Below are 21172 nucleotides of genomic sequence, written 5' to 3'. Positions count from 1 at the left end.
AGTGCCGGCCAATCTCTTTACTGGCGGAGCGCTATACAGTGAGATTGGCCATCAGAGGGGAGGACATATATATATCCTGACTGCACGCTGCATCAGCAGTGAGGACGTCTATATGCAGATAGTGACACAAAGGGGTTAATAATGCTGTGTGAATACAGCTCGCTGCCCGCAAAATCTGCTTTCACACGGGCGGAGTTATTCTGCAGGACGCAGCACAGTTGAGGATTTCATTGCGTTTTAAGCTGCGGACTGCGTTCTGTGGAGCGTCTCGTTTTTATTTGCGTAGATTTAAACTGTGGAATTACATCTCCTGTATGTTAGAAATCCGCAGCAACAATTACGCAAAGTGTCCTTAACCCCACAGCGGAAAGCTTCTCCGCAGCGGAATGTAATCTTGCGATTTTGAAGTAAAGATGTGCGGATTTCTTAACAGATGTAGCATTGAAGCCCATGGGGAGAACATTGTGACGCAGAAATGACAGTGCGGAATGATTCCGCCCCGTGTGAGAGGTCCTTACTAGAGATGAGCAAGTATACTCGCTAAGGCACATTACTCGAGCGAGCAGTGCCTTAGCCGAGTATTTCCCCGCTCGTCTCTAAAGATTCGGGGGCGGGGGAGCGGCGGGAGAGAGCGGGGAGAAACGGAGGGGAGATCTCCCTCTCCCCCCCCGCTCCCCGCCGTAACTCTCCTGTCTCCTGTCCTCCAGCGGGTAGATACTCGGCTAAGGCACTGCTCGCTCGAGTAATGTGCCTTAGCGAGTATACTCGCTCATCTCTAGTCCTTACAGTACATATAGAGGAACCTCTATGGCGCCAAAATGGGAAGATAAAAATGATCACTACAGTAACTGATATAGTCCACGGGGGCCGTTCAGCGCCATTTCATTCATATGACAGAACCGTTCCGTTAGGGGGGGTATCTTCTGTTCCCCAATGGAGCAGGAAAACGAAATCCCCTAATGCTGATGAGTAGGAGCCTTGAGCCATTTTCAATTCTGCATCAGAATCTGCGGATTTTGGTGCAGAATTTGCCGCGGCTTGCGGCGCGTTGTGTTGCCTATTCCGTCTTGTATGAAAGGTCCATAAACGTGCTATTTTCGTAGCGAGCTAATCTAGGGTTCTTATGCGCCACAATTGTAGAATTTCTTGGCACTTGTGAAGTCAGTTACAGGAACCGTCTTGCACACAGACAATTAGCAGCAGCTGCGAAGTGCAAGAGTCACACTTGTAAAACTACTACAGACCGCTGTAAAAAAAAATAAAAATCATCCGGGTTCTGAAGCCAGTTGGGTGTTCTCCGTCTACAGTCCACGGATCGGCTGATAACCCTTCATCCTTCCCAGAAGGCTGTGTGACCCGCCCTGTGAGCACACTACATAAGGCATAGTACAGGTGTGCTGGAGGCACAGCAGTGGCGGAGCCGGCAGCAGGTAATACACAGATCTATTATAGCATTAGGATGTATTGTGTGTGTATAGATAAACGTCTTCTGGTCGGCTAATACTTCTATGAAGATGGCAGCTGATGTTCTTTCTGAATGTCTGTGAGAGGTTCTACATGCAGGGTGCCGGCCTTGTAGTGGCATCATTATGGGGCTCGCAGATTCTCAAGGTCCTTTTATCCTGAGGAGTCCAAATGGTTCCTTGGCTTTAGGGCCCATTTAAACTGGCGTACTTCCTGTCTGTGTGCTATGTGTGTATTTCATAGACTGCACAAAGTGGGATTGTTCCCAGCAAGAGAAACCAAGTAATCTTGTAGATATGATACCTTTTAATGGCTAACAAAAATACATGATGTTAATGCAAGCTTTCAAAAGTATTTATATTTCTTCATCAGGTTCATAACAGGATATATCTAAAGGTGTGTAATATTCTCTCCACTTCTTCTGGTATATCCTATGAGAAGTCTTGAAAGCTCGCTGTAATGTCATGTCTTTTTGTTAGCCATTAAAAGCTATCATATCTACAAGATTACGTGGTTTCTCTTGCTGGGAACAATCACGTTGTGGACTGTAATATGTTAGTTTAATATGTACTATTTTAATGCGTAAGATGCACAAAAATATGACATTCTGCGGTCTTTTTTGCACAATCGAAATGTGAATGCAATAACGTACATGTGACCAAACCCATTGAAATCTGAGGGGTTCTATGCGTATTGTGCGTGCAAACTTTGCTTGTACTGATATGCCCGGGTGAAGCTGGCCTTGGCGTATGCTCGCGTAATCAGTTGCGGAAAATCTGTAACATTTTGTAGAATGTATCAGATTTCAAGAAACCTCCCCGAGACCGTACGGGGAAAATCCTCCGCATAAATTGACCCGCAGCGTGTCCGTTTATGCCGTGGTCATCTGTGCAGAGTTCACCCTTTTAAATGAGGGTGTGAAATCTGTGAAAATCCAAGTGTTACATGAGGGTCTTGGTGCAAAGTGTGATGCAGATCCACAATCTGCTGCAGAAAATCCGCTACGTGTGGCTGTAGCCTTATGGTACGCACGGCCGTTAAAGCTGCACCCGGGTGTAACTCGGATCAGACAGCACTCAGAATGCCATCAGTCCGCGGGGAAAAAATGCCTGTGTACATTAACCCTTTGCAATCCAATTTTAGATTCAAGGTTTCCTAGGGGGCTTTCTCTTTCTGCCATTATACAATGGTGCCATCTGCTGACTAGAGCCAGTACTGCGGTATAGGACATACTGGAGAGGCCCATGACAACAGAGTGGCCAGTAATCTACAATAGGAATACCCTGCTGGACGTCTTCCAACATCGAAGCTATACAGCCTTCAATCAGAATGTCTTAAGACATCAGACAGTGGATTGGAAAGGGTTAATGGGTGCTATTTCCGTTCAATTTTTGGACTTTCCCCCCCCCCCCCCGCAAATTAGATGGAAACCGCGTCCGTGTACCCTAACAGCGAAGCTCCCTTTGTCTTCTTTATGTAGATGCAACATATAGCTCCTGGGCCCCCATTTACATGTATCAGTGATAACACTGGCGTCATCTTAGGTGGTGAGCAGGAATTTTGGCCCCTTAGGGCTCACTCACAGGGGCGTATCGTGGCTGCGTATTATGCACGTAATACGTAGTCCTAAAAGCCCATTGATTTACACTGGGCCATTTTCACATTTGCATATTAGGGCTCCTTCAGACTGGTGTATTTACACACGCAAAAATTGTGTGTCCAATACGCAGAGGCTAAAACCCACTGGTATTAATGGGTTCGTTCTCATTTTCTGTATTTTGCATTTCTCGCCCATGCAAAACAAAAGAACCTTCTCCATTTTGTGCACCAAAGGTCCCCGTAGACATTAATGGGAGGTGCACAAATGTATGTGAAAAGGATACATCTAGACTTCATTAGGCTAATTAGTCATTTAAATCAGGGCGGGGGGGACATAGCACTCATATATGAACATGCTCTGTGTTTGCAAGAAATACAATACTGTGTGCGCACAAGTCAATCTCATTCATAGCGCAAATGCGTCGTGCAGAAGCGTGCAAATTTGTGTATATGGTCGTCCGAAGGAGGTCGTATGTGCATGAAAAGTGCATCCTGTCCTTTTTTGGTGCGTAATACACCCATTATAGGCCATGGCAGTAATTATGTATGTTAGAAGCATATTAAACTGCATATTACATGCGCAGCCCCCACACGCCTGTGTCAGTGAGCCCATCTTCCCGAGGCTCCGGCAGAGACTGCTCCCTCCAGCTATCCCCTTGTATCTCTGCCTACAGAACCCGCGATCTGGTGTTATCTTTTGGCTTTCTTTAATGTTAAACCCATGGAGCCAATCTGGAGGTAGAAGTTCCAACTTCAAAGTCCAAAGCTTCTGGCCTCCTAATGAGCCCGGCGTGTTCTATGAGACATATTAATATGTAATACAAAGAGCGCCGTGAGAAAGTAAGACCAAACATCAGTGTTTACTGTTCCCACATGTTCTGTTTTAGTGGTGATCCCAAATCCCGTCTGATGAGACTGTGAGTGTAGTAAATACTATTGACATACTGGATGTAGGTTCCACCTGTGTATCTATAGGGTGCAGTCCCCTATCCTAGGATCAAGGAGAGTGCTCTGTCCAACTATAGAGCACTCTGGATACAGTTCACAGATGGAGAACCACAGATCTGGTCTTTGAAGGGGGAGGGCACGAAGCTGGCCATACATAGAAGATTAATGTTGGTGAGATAAGACAAGTAGCCGTCTCTGCTCAATGTCTGTTGACGAGGTGAAAAAAAAAGTATGAGGGTCTCTGTTCCTCCAGAGACGGATGTTTGGAGAAGATATAGTCTGATAGTGGCTTATTGTCGTCAAACTTTATAAGTTAACTAGGATGCTCAGATGGCCAAAGAGAATATGTTTATTAGCAGTTGGCCAATAGCTATCTTTATTATGTATGGTTGGTTTCAGTCTGGTCCATGCTGAATGTGATGGTGGCCCTCTGATGGAATTAATGGCTCATGTTTTGTCAGGTTGACCACCACTGATGCCATGACAATGTGGCTCCTATTACTACTTCTAGCAATGCACATCCCAAAAAAATGGATGGTGAATAGAGATGAGCGAACGTACTCGTCCGAGCTTGATATTCGTGCGAATATTAGGGTGTTCGGGATGCTCGTTACTCGTAACGAGTACCACGCGGTGTTCCGGTTACTTTCAGTTTCCTCTCTGAGACGTTAGCGCGCTTTTCTGGCCAATTGAAAGACAGGGAAGGCATTACAACTTCCCCCTGTGACGTTCAAGCCCTATACCACCCGCCTGCTGTGAGTGGCTGGGGCGATCAGATGTCACCCGAGTATAAAAGTCGGCCCCTCCCGCGGCTCGCCACACATGCCTTGTGAGTTAGCTGAGGGACAGTGGTATCGTGCTGGAGCTGCTGTAGGGAGAGCGTTAGGAGTTGGTGTAGGCTTCAAGAACCCCAACGGTCCTTCTCAGGGCCACATCTAATAGTGTGCAGTACTGTGTTAGCACTGTATTTTTTTTATTTTTTTTTCAAAATTGGATCTGCAGAGCATTGCGCCCTGCAATAGGGACAGAAGTGGTGGTTAGGCAGGGAGAGTGTTAGCAGTGAGTGTAGGCTTCAAGAACCCCAACGGTCCTTTCTAGGGCCACATCTATCCGTGTGCAGTACTGTCCAGGCTGCTGTTAGCAGTGTTGCATTTTTTTTTTTTTTTCTCAAAACCGGCTGTGCAGACCATTGCACCCGGCATTAATACTACAGGGATAGAATTGTGTAGGCAGGGCCAGAAGACATACATTATTCATTGAATAGACGCAGTGTGGCTTGTCCTTTGAAAAACAAGGGAAAAAATTGTATTTCGCCTGCCTCTGACAGTCCTCAGGGCTCTGGGTACGTGTGTGCTGCGTGCAGAACGTTAAAAAAAATCAGACGCAGCCAGCTACGTTTTACTGCAGGCTTGCGCCAATTTTTTTCCTGCATGGGAAATCCCTGATCTGCTGGAGCCAATAACTTTGCATCACTGCAGTTCTCTGACACATTTGCAGGGCCACAACACAGTTATTAAACTTAGTAGTATTCATTGAATACACGCAGTGTGGCTTGTCCTTTGAAAAACAAGGGAAAAAATTGTATTTTGGCTGCAGGCTTGCGCCACTTTCTTTCCTGCCTGGGAAATCAAATCACTGGTAATACACCATGCTGAGGGGTAGGAGTAGGCCTATAGGACGCGGGCGAGGACGCGGAGGCCCAAGTCAGGGTGTGGGCACAGGCCCAGCCAGTGTGGTGGCCAGGGGTAGAGGCAGGGCCAGACCGAATAATCCACCAACTGTTTCCCAAAGCGCCCCCTCACGCCATGCCACCCTGCAGAGGTCAAGGTGCTCTACAGTGTGGCAGTTTTTCACAGAGACGCCTGACGACCGACGAACAGTGGTGTGCAACCTTTGTCGCGCCAAGATCAGCTGGGGAGGCACCACCAACAGCATGCGCAGGCATATGATGGCCAAGCACCCCACAAGGTGGGACGATGCCCGTTCACCGCCTCCGGTTTGCACCACTGCCTCTCCCCCTGTGCCCCAACCTGCCACTGAGATCCAACCCCCCTCTGAGGACACAGGCACTCCTGGCCTGCACCCACACCCTCACCTCCGCTGTCCTCGGCCCCATCCAGCAATGTCTCTCAGCGTAGCGTCCAGACGTCGCTAGCGCCACAGTTTGAGCGCAAGTACGACGCCACGCACCCGCACGCTCAAGCGTTAAACGTGCACATTGCAAAATTGATCAGCCTAGAGATGCTGCCGTATAGGCTTGTGGAAACGGAGGCTTTCAAAAGCATGATGGCGGCGGCGGCCCCGCGCTACTCGGTTCCCAGTCGCCACTACTTTTCCCTATGTGCCGTCCCAGGCCTGCACGACCACGTCTCCCGCAACATTGTACGCGCCCTCACCAACGCGGTTACTGCCAAGGTCCACTTAACAACAGACACGTGGACAAGCACAGGCGGGCAGGGCCACTATATCTCCCTGACGGCACATTGGGTGAATTTAGTGGAGGCTGGGACAGAGTCAGAGCCTGGGACCGCTCACGTCCTACCCACCCCCAGAATTGCGGGCCACAGCTCGGTGGTGGTATCTGCGGCGGTGTATGCTTCCTCCACTAAAGCACCTTCCTCCTCCTCCTCCTCCAACGCAACCTCTGTCTCGCAATCAAGATGTGTCAGCAGCACGTCGCCAGCAGTCGGTGTAACGCGGCGTGGCAGCACAGCGGTGGGCAAGCGTCAGCAGGCCGTGCTGAAAATACTCAGCTTAGGAGAGAAGAGGCACACGGCCCACGAACTGCTGCAGGGTCTGACAGAGCAGACCGACCGCTGGCTTGCGCCGCTGAGCCTCCAACCGGGCATGGTCGTGTGTGACAACGGCCGTAAGCTGGTGGCGGCTCTGCAGCTCGGCAGCCTCACGCACGTGCCATGCCTGGCCCATGTGTTTAATTTGGTGGTTCAGCGCTTTCTGAAAAGCTACCCCCACTTGTCATACCTGCTCGGAAAGGTGCGCCAGCTCTGCGCACATTTCCGCAAATCCCACACGCACGCTGCCACCCTGCGGACACTGCAACATCGGTTTAATCTGCCAGTGCACCGACTGCTGTGCGACGTGCCCACACAGTGGAACTCTACGCTCCACATGTTGGCCAGACTCTGAGTAGCGTAGAGCTATAGTGGAATACCAACTCCAACTTGCGCGGCGTAGTGGGAGTCAGCCTCCTCAATTATTTACAGAAGAGTGGCCCTGGTTGGCAGCCATCTGCCATGTCCTTGGAAAATTTGAGGAGTCTACCCAGGTGGTGAGCGGCGATGCTGCAATCATTAGTGTCACCATTCCTCTGCTATGCATCTTGAGAAGTTCCCTGCAAACCATAAAGGCAGCCGCTTTGCGCTCGGAAACAGAGTCGGGGGAAGACAGTATGTCGCTGGATAGTCAGAGCACCCTCCTGTCTATATCTCAGCGCGTTCAGGAGGAGGAGGAGGAGCATGAGGAGGATGAGGAGGAGGGGGAAGAGACAGCTTGGCCCACTGCTGACGGTACCCATGCTGCTTGCCTGTCATTCTTTCAGCGTGTATGGGCTGAGGAGGAGGAAGAGGAGGAAGAGGAGGAAGAGGAGGAAGAGGAGGAAGAGGAGGAAGAGGAGGAAGAGGAGGAAGAGGAGGAAGAGGAGGAAGAGGAGGAGGAGGATCCTGAAAGTAATCTTCCTAGTGAAGACAGCCATGTGTTGCGTACAGGTACCCTGGCACACATGGCTGACTTCATGTTAGGATGCCTTTCTCGTGACCCTCGCGTTACACGCATTCTGGCCACTACGGATTACTGGGTGTACACACTGCTCAACCCACGGTATAAGGAGAGCCTTTGCACTCTCATTCCCGAAGAGGAAAGGGGTTCGAGAATGATGCAATACCACAGGGCGCTGGTGGACAAACTGATGGTAAACTTCCCATCCGACAGCGCTAGTGGCAGAAGGCGCAGTTCCGAGGGCCAGGTAGCAGGGGAGGCGCAGAGATCATGCAGCATGTACAGCGCAGGCAGGGGAACATTCTCCAAGGCCTTTGCCAGCTTTATGGCTCCCCAGCAAGACTGTGTCACCGCTCCCCAGTCACGGCTGAGTCGGCGGGAGCACTGTAAAAGGATGGTGAGGGAGTACGTAGCCGATCACACGACCGTCCTCCGTGACGCCTCTGCCCCCTACAACTACTGGGTGTCGAAGCTGGACACGTGGCCTGAACTCGCGCTGTATGCCCTGGAGGTGCTTGCTTGTCCTGCGGCTAGCGTCTTGTCAGAGAGTGTGTTTAGTGTGGCTGGGGGAATCATCACGGATAAGCATACCCGCCTGTCAACCGACAGTGCCGACAGGCTTACACATCAAGATGAACAAAGCCTGGATTTCCCCAGACTTCTCTTCTCCACCAGCGGACAGCAGCGATACCTAAGCAATACGTATTATGCACCCGCGGATGGAAGCATCGTTCTCTATCACCATCCAAAACGGGGACATTTCTGCTTCATCAATCTGTGTATAATAATCCTCCTCCTCCTCCTCCTGCTCCTCCTCCTGAAACCTCACGTAATCACGCCGAACGGGCAATTTTTCTTAGGGCCACAAGGCTCACTCATATAATTTTTCTAAACAATTTTTATACGTTTCAATGCTCTTAAAAGCGTTGAAACTTTAACTTGAACCAATTTTTCATTAAACTGGGCTGCCTCCAGGCCTAGTTACCACTTAAGCCACATTAACCAAAGCGATTAATGGGTTTCACCTGCCCTCTCGGTTGGGCATGGGCAATTTTTCGGAGGTACATTAGTACTGTTGGTACACCAATTTTTGTGGGCCCTCGCCTACAGTGTAATCCAATTAATTTTTTGCCCACCTGCATTACAGCTGACGTTACATCAGCTGTGTTGGGCACTGCAATGGGATATATTTATGTACCGCCGGTGGGTTCCAGGGAGCCACCCATGCTGTGGGTCCACACGGAGTTGTAACTGCATGTGTCCACTTCTAAAGAGCCCCAGTCTGACTGGGGCATGCAGTGTGGGCCGAAGCCCACCTGCATTAAGCACGACATTACTACCTCAGCTGTGTTGGGCAATGCAATGGGATATTTTTGTGTATCGCCGGTGGGTTCCAGGGAGCCACCCATGCTGTCGGTCGACAGGGACTTCACAATAGGGAGTTGTACCTGCCTGTGTCTGTGAATTAAAAAGCCCGGTCTGACTGGGGCATGCAGACACCTTGACAGAATGAATAGTGTGTGGCACATAGGTTCCCCATTGCTATGCCCACGTGTGCAGCTCCTGATGGCGGTGGCACAGGATTCTATTTCTCATTGCTTCTGTACAGCATTGTGGGCTATCACCCTGCCCCTTTTAAAGAGGGTCGCTGCCTAGCCGTGCCAACCCTCTGCAGTGTGTGCCTGCGGTTCCTCGTCATGGCAGACGCACTTCTAAATAGACATGAGGGTGGTGTGGCATGAGGGCAGCTGAAGGCTGCGCAGGGACACTTTGGTGTGCGCTGTGGGGGGGAGGGGGGGGGGGTTGGGCAGCATGTAACCCAGGAGAAGTGTCAGTGGAGTGTCATGCAGGCAGTGATTGTGCTTTGTTGGAGGTAGTGTGGTGCTTAGCTAAGGTATGCCATGCTAATGAGGGCTTTTCAGAAGTAAAAGTTTTTGGGAGGGGGGGGGGGCACTCTTGCCACTATTGTGGCTTAATAGTGGGACCTGGGAACTTGAGATGCAGCCCAACACGTAGCCCCTCGCCTGCCCTATCCGTTTCTGTGTCGTTCCCATCACTTTCTTGAATTGCCCAGATTTTCACAAATGGAAACCTTAGCGAGCATCGGCGAAATACAAAAATGCTCGGGTCGCCCATTGACTTCAATGGGGTTCGTTACTCGAAACGAACCCTCGAGCATCGCGAAAAGTTCGTCCCGAGTAACGAGCACCCGAGCATTTTGGTGCTCGCTCATCTCTAATGGTGAACCATCTGCAATCCACAACAGATCTACTGTAGTGGAAAACATAAACTGGACACAATATGTACGTAGTGATTAAAAAAAGAACAGTGCAAAAGTGAAACTGATTTCTTCACAGATGAATTGATATAAGCCAAAATGACATGAAATATAGTAGATCTCTTCAAGTATTTAATGCACCTTACAGATATTCCATGTGTTGCTGACATAGCAAAAGTCAAGTCGGTAGTCCAATTCTAACCAGACGCATCCTGGCGTATCCTATTATCAATTCCACTGCAGTGGAGATGTGTTTTAGGTCGTCCAGGGTCACCAACAACACCCACATCAAATGTCCGTAAGGTGCATTAAATACTAGAAGAGTTCTTCTATCTTTCGTGTTCTTCTGACTGTTGTATGTCAATTCATGGATGAAGAAATTGGCTGCACGTTTATACCATTCTTTATGAATCCCCCTCTACTATAAGTTGGAACACTTTTGACCTACCTAATGGAGTGGAGGAAGACAAGTGACAACTGTTCTAAGCAGATTACTTGTTCAGATAATGGGTTGTCAGTAGAGATGAGTGAACGTACTCGTTTAGGGCGATTTCGCAATCGAGCACCGCTTTTTTCGAGTAACTGACTACTCGGGCAAAAAGATTCGGGGAGCGGTGGGGTGCGGCATGGTGGAGCGGGGGGTAGCAGTGGGGAACAGGGGGGAGCTCTTCCTCCCCCTCCACTGCAACCCCCCGCTCACCCCCGGCGTCCCCCGAATCTTTTCGCCCGAGTAGTCAATTACTCGAAAAAAGAGGTGCTTGATTGCGAAATCACCCTAAACGAGTACATTCGCTCATCTCTACTTGTCACATCTCAAACTAAAAGTGCCTATACACATTAAACTAAAGTTGATGAAAATGGATGAATTCTACCCTAATGATTGCTGTCAGGTAAAATATACCAAAGGATTGTTTCAGCCCACCAATCTCAGACAGTCATCATTTGGAAAGACGTCTGCCGTGTCGGCAACTTTCGTACTGAAGAGTGGTCTAAATAGCTGGGACTCTGGGGAGACCTGTCGACAAGCGTTGACTCTACAGAGGAACAGATTTGGTTTTATGAAAAAAACTGGATATGTTTTATTTACAATCGGCAAGTAATACATTTTGAGGTTTGCAGATCTCTTAATCAGACAGCTGGGTAAACATTAAAATTGTGGTGAGAAAAATACACAAAGGGTGCAGGGAAGGAACCTGCTACAGAAATGGGTAGGAAAAATATATAAAAAATGTTCCTTCCCTGCATCCTTTGTGTACTTTTGTCACCACAATTTTAGTGTTTACCCAGTTGTCTAAGGAAGAGGTCTGTAAATGTCGAAACGCGTTACTTGCTGGTTTTAATTACAGCATTTTCATCATTACTCGCTCCATTGACTCAGTTTCTCTTGAGTCAACAGGTTGTGCCAGAGTCCTAGCTTTTTAGTCCCCTCTTCACTATGTTATCCAATGCCAACTTGACCATTGGTTAACCAGCATACTAGATCAGTACCTCCTAGACATCTGTAACTCCTCTAAATGTCAGTACATGCATACACAACCTCTACTGTAGGTTCCCTTTCTGGGTTATTTTTTTCTTTTTTCAGCATTTGAAATTCCTATTCGACTGTCGGAAAAAAGATTTCATTCTCACAAAAGAACTTTCATTTACTAAAAATCTTTGAAAGAACATTCTCAGAAATATCATTCATCTGTTGCTCAGTGTAGTTGAACATGTATGGCCAGTTTGAACAACCAAAATGACCAATTTGGACTAAAATGTGTATAGCTGTGGAATGAACGTTCATGAGATGATTGTTCAGTCAACAGTTTGACCATCAACCTACTTCTATCTAATATGTATAGCCACTTTAATTCAGCTTGTATTACCAAGTGTAAACGGGTACCACATGTAGAAGAATACGGAGTTGAATGGAAAGAAGAATTATCTTATGTGGTTGGACTTGTCCACCTCCGAGTCTTACCTCCGAGTAACTAGGCTTCATTGACTAGATAGAAATGGCAATTGTCCCAATGGATAAGGAGCAGGGTTTCTAAGCAGATCGGACATATGTCTCAGGTCTGTACAGAAAGGGTTCCCTATAACATGGAATCAAATGCCATCTTGGTAAGACCCAGCATCATAACTTAATCAGGACGGATGTGTCTGCTTGTTTGCCCATTCCATCCCCTTTTCGTAACCCTTGATTGTTTGGCCATGATAGGTACTTACTATCTAATAGCAGAAGGAATAAGGTCAATTTTGATTAGACCCTTTCTTTCCAGAAATCCCATAGCAGAAGCATGGGCTGTCTTTATGGTACTTTATGCCCTTGAGTTGTCTAAGAAAGCTGGGTGACCCCCATCCTGGGGACTGTAACGATGGCCAAGACACGGAGTTGAGTTTCTTACGAGACGGAGGACAGCTCAGGGATTTGTATTTACTGGTGAAGGGTTTTATTCTTACCGGGGGTGTTGCAGATTTTACCTGCCTAAGTGTCAGCATGCTTATAATGTACATGTATTACAAGGAAACCATCTTTGTACTACATTGTATTTACTCCAGAGGACAAAACAAGCCCGGGGCACCACAGAACAGTTCAGTTGCAGCTGTCATTCATTGTCACATGCAGGAGCGAGGCTGCTTGTCAGGACAATATTTTGGTGACAAATTGCATTAGGTTGAAGGAAATTCTGTTTTATATCAGTTTCCATTAGTGGCTGAGACCTGAAAGTGTCATTAACCGAAAGCTGCATTTTTCTTCATCATTCTTCGGAAATGTTATGTTCAGTGACAGGCCGGCGCCCCCATGGGTTATTTCGGAACTACATTTTACATGAGTCTTGCTCAGCAGATCCGCTAACAATGTGTATGCTGAAACTGATCAAATATTAAGTAGCAAAAGAACAGACCATCAAAACACTACTAAATAATACACATTTTTTTCTGTAGCGTAGTTTCTCTAAGTTCCTAGAACTCCCAATCATTTCAATAAAATGGTAACCTAACATGGAGAATGGGGAAGGGGGCTTCTCTGATATCTGACACTAGCATAGGATCCCAGTGAAGAAAAGGCCAATGGGTGTATTCAATGCCATTTCCATACTCCTGACCACCCAAGGACAGGTCAGCTCTTGATACAGGTGCGGAACTTGTAGCTTTCAGACCTTTATGGCATATCCTATCGACATCAAACTTGTAGAATATAAGGCCCCCCACAGGCCAAAATATATAGTCACAGCCGCATAAGGTTTTTAGAGATTCACAGAAAAGTATTCTGTATCCTTTTAATTTTATTAGTAATCAAATTACATTAAAAAAACCTAACTGCACCCTATAATGTCCCAAACTATAATGCCTAAATGAGCAAGAGGAGTAACCTCCCCAAAAAGGGCGAGCCCCCACTGGAATCTGACCTGCCTCTCCCTATGTTTCCCTAATTAAAAATATCCCATCGACGTGCCATAAGTCCGAGAGGAGAATAACCCTTTTAAAGGGATTGTCCGGTTACAAAGTCATAATTTAAAATTGGTGCCAAATGACTGAAAGTAATAAAACAAAAGGCACTTGCCTGTCAGCCCCAGCCCTGCAATTCATCCAGTCTCTCGGACAGTGGAAGTCAGGTGACTGCCGCCTACCGCATCCTGGGTGCCTTGATAAGAGGTTCCGAACTGTGACAACTTAGTCTCTGATTGGCAGGCAGCAGTCACTTGACTTCCACTGCCAACAGAGACTGGAGGAATTGCGCTGCTACAGCACTGGATTGCCGAGGCCAGGTAAGAACTCTTTCTTCTATTATTTTCTGTCATTTGGCTCAAGTTTTAAAATATGACTTTGTAACTAGACAACCCCTTTAAGCTTCCCATACATAAGTTTGGGCAAACTATGGGGTACAAGATGTCAGAATGAGTCTGGAACTGGGTTACATCAGACAACTGTTGTATCCTCCATAACGCTTGCAAATATTCTAGTGTGAAAATAAAAAATGACTCAATTGAACTTGGTTTCCCATATAGTGTTTTTTGGAAACCTTCCACAGTTTTTACAATGGTTCTTTGAGCCAAAGCCAGAAGTGGATTCTAAACGGAATGGAAATCTAAAAGGACGTCTACTTCTTCCCTCTGGATCCACTTCTCGCTTGGGCTGAAAAAACTGCATCAAGAAATTGCAGTGGCATTTAAAAAAAGACTAAACAAAACCTTGAACCCTCTCAAGTCTCGAATCAATGTATTTATGAAAGGCCTCCACCACCTGTGTAATGTCCTCTTCTCGGTTTCCCCACCCAATGTCTTTATAGTGATTCATCATGTCAAGGACCACCAAGTCTCGTGCTGTGATGATCGCCATTACAGAGTTTCACAATCGACCAGGAGCCAGTAGTACGACATTAGAAGCCCGGAAAGGTGTGAAGCATGACATGAAACGCCTTCACAAAGTACTTTCCAAACTTGGATTTGAAGTGTCTCTTCACACAGATGTCAGCAGAAGTGAGATCAGAGAAATCTATCAGAAAGGTACTGGAGACCATGTAATAAACCTCAATGCCGTTCCTCTTAGAGAACAGGGGGGGGGGGGGGTGGCGGCTGTGTAAGAAGTAAATGCAACTTAGGCTCAGTTTACACCAAACAAAATATTCTTTGAGCAAGTGATGTCACTGTTGGCTCGGGCCGCCTGTTTATACAGGCAGGTACATTGTTGGCTCGTTCAAACATGAAATCATTCAGTCCTTCACATTCGCGGTATAGGTTTGCCTTCAGTGCCATCACAGGGAAAATGAAACATTACAGGTTGCCTGTCACTGTAATGACTTGATATGTTGGGTACACCAGGAAATCACTCTTAGGCTGCATTCACACGTACGTATATCGGCTCGGTTTTCACGCCGAGCCGATATACGTCATCCTCATCTGCAGAGGGGGGGGGGGGAAGATGGAAGAGCCAGGAGCAGGAACTGAGCTCCCGCCCCCTCTCTGCCTCCTCTCCACCCCTCTGCACTATTTGCAATGCGGAGAGGCGGGGCTAATTCGTGGAACTTGGCCCCGCCCTGCCTCCTCTCATTGCAAATAGTGCAGAGGGGCAGAGAGGAAGCAGAGAGGGGGCGGGAGCTCACTTCCTGCTCCTAGCTCTTCCAGGCGCCCCCCCCCCCTCTGCAGATGAGGACGACGTATATCGGCTCGGCTTGATAACCGAGCCAATATACGTTCGTGGGGATGCACCCTTAGGCTGGATTCCCACGAACGTATATCGGCTTGGTTTTCACGCCGAGCTGATATACGTCGTCCTCATGTGCAGGTGGGGGGGGGGGGAGGATGGAAGAGCCAGAAGCAGGAACTGAGCTCTTGCCCCCTCTCTGAATCCTCTCTGCCCCTCTGCACTATTTGCAATGAAAGGAGGTGGGGCAGGGGCGGGGCTAAGTAACTAGAATTAGCCCAGCCCCCGCCCCGCCTCTCCCCATTGCAAATAGTGCAGAGGGGCGGAGAGAAGGCAGAGAGGCGGCGGGAGCACAGTTCCTGCACCTGGCTCTTCCATCCTCCCCCCCCCCCCCCCTGCACACGAGGACAACGTATATCGGCTCGGCGTGAAAACCGAGCCGATATACATTCGTGGGAATCCAGCCTTATAGACTGATCTATCCCTATGTCTCCAATTAACATGCCAGATAATTATGGTGGTAATAGAGGTAAAGGGCCTTCTACATGGCCTGATTATCGGGCACAAACCTTTCTCTAAGCATTCATTCAGCCAAATAGTTGGGGCTTGTAAAACTACTAACGATCAGCTAATTAACAAACCAATGCTTGGTCATCAGATGATCATTGACTTTCAGGAAGCATAATAATATTTGCTGATCTGTACGTCTACCTGTGTGAATGAAGAGATGCACAGCCAACCTTTGGGAATGAATGATCACAAGTGCGATGGTTCGTCCCCAGAAGTCTTTTCCTAGCCCATGTACAAGGAAATTAAACAAGAGCTGATCAACATGTATGTCAATTTAGCGCTCATTACATCAGGCCAAGAATTTGGTTGCTGTAAAAGGACCCCAAGTATCTGCTAGGCTTTTCTATTGTCTTTTCTTTAGCCACTACCCCAAGAAAAGTGCATGATGGGGTCTGACGGCTCATAATATCAGATTGTTGACAGGTTCCTCATGGGGAGCTAATGTTGGATATCTCGGTGTTTCTAGTAACTGTGATATCTTCTGCAGAGAATAGGAAGCCACAAGGTGATTGCTTTATCAGTATCTTCTCCAGCCATGGTGAAGAGGGCATCATATATGACTTCTATGGTGAACCTGTTATGCTGAGGGACCTCTACGACTGGATCTCTCCACACAACACTCCATCACTGAGTGGAATACCCAAACTATTCTTTATACAGGTGAGTAATACTAAGCATCCCATGGTGATTAACTTGCTGGTGGGTAATTATGGTGGGACTTTACTATGGAGAGTATAATGATACCAGTAACTTTGGTTTCAGGCATGCCGAGGAAGCCAACTAGATGAAGGCACAGTGGTTGAGACTGACAGTGCCCCAGTGAACATAAGTGCCTTCTCCCACATTGACTTCCTCCCAAGGGACACTATGGTTATGTTTGCAAGCAGTGAAGGTACAGTATAGAATATATAAACTGGATAAATCTGTTCAGATTGAATCATTTGGTAAACCATTCTCATAGTTGCCAAAGGTGAATAGTAGTGATGAGCAAAGTTTTGAAAAGCTCAGTTCAACCGCTTGGCCAAATTTCGGCAAAAAGTTTGGTTGGGTCCCAAATTAGTTCAAATCAAAACAGAACCTCAACAGTACCCCTAAAACTGCTGTATAACACTGTCTAAGAGCTATAAAATCCCTGTAGAACACTTACATGTGATATGACTAGGTCATCTAAGTACTTTGAGTCTAAGGTCCAGCCATATCATATTGAAGTACTTTTGAACTGCTTTTTAAGGCAAAGTTAATGAAGAAAAATATATATAAAAAAAGATGAGGATTATTTTTCCTTCTCTTTTCTTTCCTCTTTTCCTCCTTTCTTCTTCGTTTTCTTGCTTCTTCTAGTGGGATTGCCCAGGATGAACCTCCTGAGGTTTGGGTACACGTGGAACTTAACTTTTAGCAAAATTTGACCTGAGACAGGATTTGACTGTTTTTCTTTACTCAACACTAGTCCATGGATTAAAAACCGCGCAGGAAAAACCTCATTCATCTGCCATAAACAGCCCCTCCCATATTGCGCTATATTACAATGGCTTAATGTTCTTAACTAGCTTTAGAGACTACAATATAGGAATTGGCTTAAAAGAGAGTCCTAAGTTGATTATGAAAATCATCTTGATTATTCCTGGAGCCTAATACATTGTGGCAGCCAAGTAAAGATTGCATTTCAAACAGCTGTAATATGGCAGAATGACCAAGAGAAGGGAATTTTTGTTTAACCCTTTCCAATCCACTGTCTGACGTCTGAAGACATTCTGATTGAAGGCTGTAAAGCTTCCAATGTTGGAAGATGTCTGGCAGGGTATTCTTACTGTATTACTGGCTGCTTTGTTGTCGGGGGCCTCTCCAGCATGTCCCATACCGCAGTACTGGCTCTAGCCAGCAGATGGTGCCATTGTATAATGTCAGAAAGAGAAAATCCCCCTAGGAAACCCTGAATCCAAAATTGGATTGCAAAGGGTTAAGCCATCGTAGGTTCCAAGTTTTGCCTATAGTGTAAAGGACTATCTTCTAGGTTGTCGGCAAAGCCATATACCATGTAGAATTCAATTTTCCCCAGTGGGGTAGCTTTGGTTCTAACGAAGATCAGATATTCAGAGAAGGGGATTTTTATAGCTTGAAATGGGAAGTTATGATTTTAATAGGCTACGTTTGCTGATATCGTTAATCGTTGTATCTCTTTATGTCTCAGGCTATGCAGCGTTCAATAATCCCTCAGGCTCCTTCTTCCTAAAGACGTTATGTGACTTGCTAAGTGGGAGTGAAAAGGATCTTGAACTGACCCAACTACTTACCCGTCTTGCTTATTGGGTGGCCTATAATTTTGAAAGTAACGGGAGGAATGGAGGTTACAAAGAGATGCCGTGCTTCATTACAAACCTTACTAGAGAGCTGTACCCCTTTCGGAGGTAGAGGAAACTTCTGCCTGGACTTGTGACTTTACAATATGTATTAAGTCTTATAGCTGCAGAAGTGCAACTAAGGGGGTGTTTGGGGCGTGTATCCCCCAGATACTGGATATAAGGGATGGACATCAGCAAGCTACTCTACCTTAGCAAGGGTATGTAGCTGCAGGGCTAATGCACCGGACTGAATCTTTTCTCCAGGTGAAATGAAGATTAACTAGAACTCTGCAGCCATGAAGCCCAAAGTACCGAAGATCCACAAGACTAAACTGCTGTTGCATTTCTGGAGGACGTGCATGAAGAACAGCATAGATGTATTTTGATACAATGGGGCAGGCCTATTAACATTGTCTTAAAGGGGTTGTCCCGCGAAACAAAGTTGGGGTATACACTTCTGTATGGCCATATTAATGCACTTTGTAATGTACATTGTGCATTAATTATGAGCCATACAGAAGTTATTCACTTACCTGCTCCGTTGCTAGCGTCCCCGTCTCCATGGTGCCGTCTAATTTTCAGCGTCTAATCGCCCGATTAGACACGCTTGCGCAGTCCGGTCTTCTCCCTTCTGAATGGGGCCGCTCGTGCCAGAGAGCTGCTCCTCGTAGCTCCGCCCCGTCACGTGTGCCGATTCCAGCCAATCAGGAGGCTGGAATCGGCAATGGACCGCACAGAAGACCTGCGGTCCACCGAGGGTGAAGATCCCGGCGGCCATCTTCGCAAGGTAAGTAAGAAGTCACCGGAGCGAGGGGATTCAGGTAAGTACTATCCGTTTTTTGTTTTTTTTAAACCCCTGCACCGGGTTTGTCTCGCGCCGAACAGGGGGCTATTGAAAAAAAAAAAACCCGTTTCGGCACGGGACAACCCCTTTAAATGTAGACAGCTTAGAGCTAGACCGGATGTGCCCAATTTACCACAGTGGTTCATGCAGTATGATAAATCTAGACCATCTTTAGGGTGTGCTAACATGTCACTGATTTGCTTCGGATTTCAGTGCAGATCTGCTGCAGATTTCATCCTTTCAATTTGAAGTGGTGAAATCTGCTGCAGATCTGCACCACAATTGGCAGCAAATTAGCAACATCTGATTGCACCTTTTAGTCTCTCTTGTCTGACCCGGTGCCAGATCTTGGTTGGTGCAATGTAAAAATAATTGGTGCCAATTTTGGCACAATGTGTCATGTTTCAGGCCACACCCCCTTGTCTAGCAAAGCGCATATGCATTTAAAGCAATAAATGTGGTGCACGCATTAGAGATGAGCGTGCATACTCGCTAAGGGCAATTGCTCAAGCGAGCATTGCCCTTAGCGAGTACCTGCCCTCTCAAGAGAAGAGGTTCGGCTGCTGGCGCGGGTGACAGGTGAGTTGCGGCAGGGGAGAGTGGGGGGGGGGGGGGGGGAGAGATATCTCCCCGCTCTCCCCTGCCACTCCCTGCCCGCCGCTAGGTACTCGCTAAGGGCAATGCTCGATCGAGCAATTGCCCTTAGCGAGTATGCTAGCTCATCACTAGCACGCATATGCCACAATTCAGGCTCAATTTGATTAGTGACTCTCCCCAGTGAGATCTTTCAAATTTTCATGTGTGTACAAACTTATATTTATTAGTTTTTTTTCTTTTTCAGTTTTGTGTGTTTTTTGCATAAATATTTATAAAATATTGAAATAAATTTTATTTTCTTAGCAAGTAAAAAGTGTCCATATATCAAAATGTTGAATGTGTAGTACAGTTATAAGCTGATGTTATGACCAAGGGCAAATCTGCCACAGAGGTAGACCTTGCCACTGCTATGGGGCCCTTGGAAGAGAGGAGATCCAGCCCTATGTGTTCCCTTCGCCTTTGTAATGAGGCAGCAATTGGTGGTTACAACATAGAAAACGTGCAGCTTTGTACAGAAAACCTTCAACGAAGGACTTCTTCACACGGGCGTATCTGGGCACATAACATTTACGCACACAAGACGCAGAGAAAGGATTTTCAATGGTTTCATTCACTTTGATGTCAGTGGGGTGTGTGCAAATACAAGTGCAACACGCAAGGGATGTGCAAAAAAATAGGGTAAAGAAACACATCTGGACCTCATTAGGCTAAACAGCCCTTTAAATCAGAGTGGGGTGTGGGGGCTTGTATACGCATATAAACTGGCCCCGCATGCGCAAAAAAGGTGCAGTAAACTACCCGCGTGTGCAAATCTATCTCCTCCATAATGCACGAAGCGTGGGCATTAGCACATACACCCCTGTGAAGGAGCCCTAAGGGAATAGTCTTAACTTTACTATTTCCCATTTTTATGACCACTGGGGCACCTTCACATACAGCGTTAATAATAGGGGAATTCCATAACTTAAATCCTGCAGCAATTAGGCTAGAAAACCGCAGTGGCCAAATCCACACTGAGATGGTAGAGATTTGGCTGCGGTTTTACTTGCAGAAATGCTGCAGGATTTAACCCTTGTATTCCAGGGGTGGAATTCTGCAACCTAAACTAACATGAAATTTTTCGCAGCATGTGAAGGAAACTTTAGAAACTTCCTCTACATGGCTTGTACTGTAAATGCTGCGATTCCGATAGACATTCTGCAGCGTTTTCTTCAGTTGCCATGTTAAGTGATCTTGCACAATTTGCTTTTCCTCTTACTACTTGGGGGGTAGTCATCTCCTCCATCTCGGTCTTGGACTCCTCATCTGTGCTTTCAGACATTGCTGATTTGTTACAGATTTTCTCAGAGTTGGGTGTAGATTTTACTCTTTCCATTGAATTAAAATTGAAAGTGCAGATCTGCACCAAATCTGTGCAGAAATCTGCAGCAAATCAGTTGCCCTAAGGCCTCATGTCCACGGGGAAAATCAGGCCCGCCGCGGATTCTTCATGGAGAATCCGTAGCGGGTCCTTCCTGCCCCGCGGACATAAGGCCAAAAAATAAGAATAAACTCCCCTCTCCGGACACTGCGGTTCTTCCTTCCTTCCCGGCCATATTCTTTCTTTGGCCCGGCGAATGTGCTCGGCATGCCAGCAGTGTGCCGGGCACATCCGCCGGGCCGAACAAAAGA

At 47.0% G+C, this 21172-nt stretch overlaps 1 protein-coding gene across 1 annotated transcript; it reads left to right on the top strand.

The window, feature by feature from the left end:
• Window positions 1–1284: 1284 nt before the first annotated feature.
• LOC136610821 (caspase-7-like) lies at window positions 1285–18499 on the top strand. Its single transcript, XM_066590017.1, has 5 exons — window positions 1285–1430; window positions 14298–14514; window positions 16209–16381; window positions 16484–16613; window positions 17910–18499. Exons 2-5 carry the CDS (start codon window positions 14307–14309, stop codon window positions 18128–18130), a joined length of 732 nt encoding a protein of 243 aa, XP_066446114.1. The 5' UTR covers window positions 1285–1430; window positions 14298–14306; the 3' UTR covers window positions 18131–18499.
• Window positions 18500–21172: the final 2673 nt, after the last annotated feature.

Source organism: Eleutherodactylus coqui, chromosome 2 (genome assembly GCF_035609145.1).
Source record: "Eleutherodactylus coqui strain aEleCoq1 chromosome 2, aEleCoq1.hap1, whole genome shotgun sequence".
Taxonomy (NCBI): Eukaryota; Metazoa; Chordata; class Amphibia; order Anura; family Eleutherodactylidae; genus Eleutherodactylus; species Eleutherodactylus coqui.
Note: the sequence above shows the minus strand (reverse complement) of the source record. Positions and strands in the feature narration are given on the sequence as shown.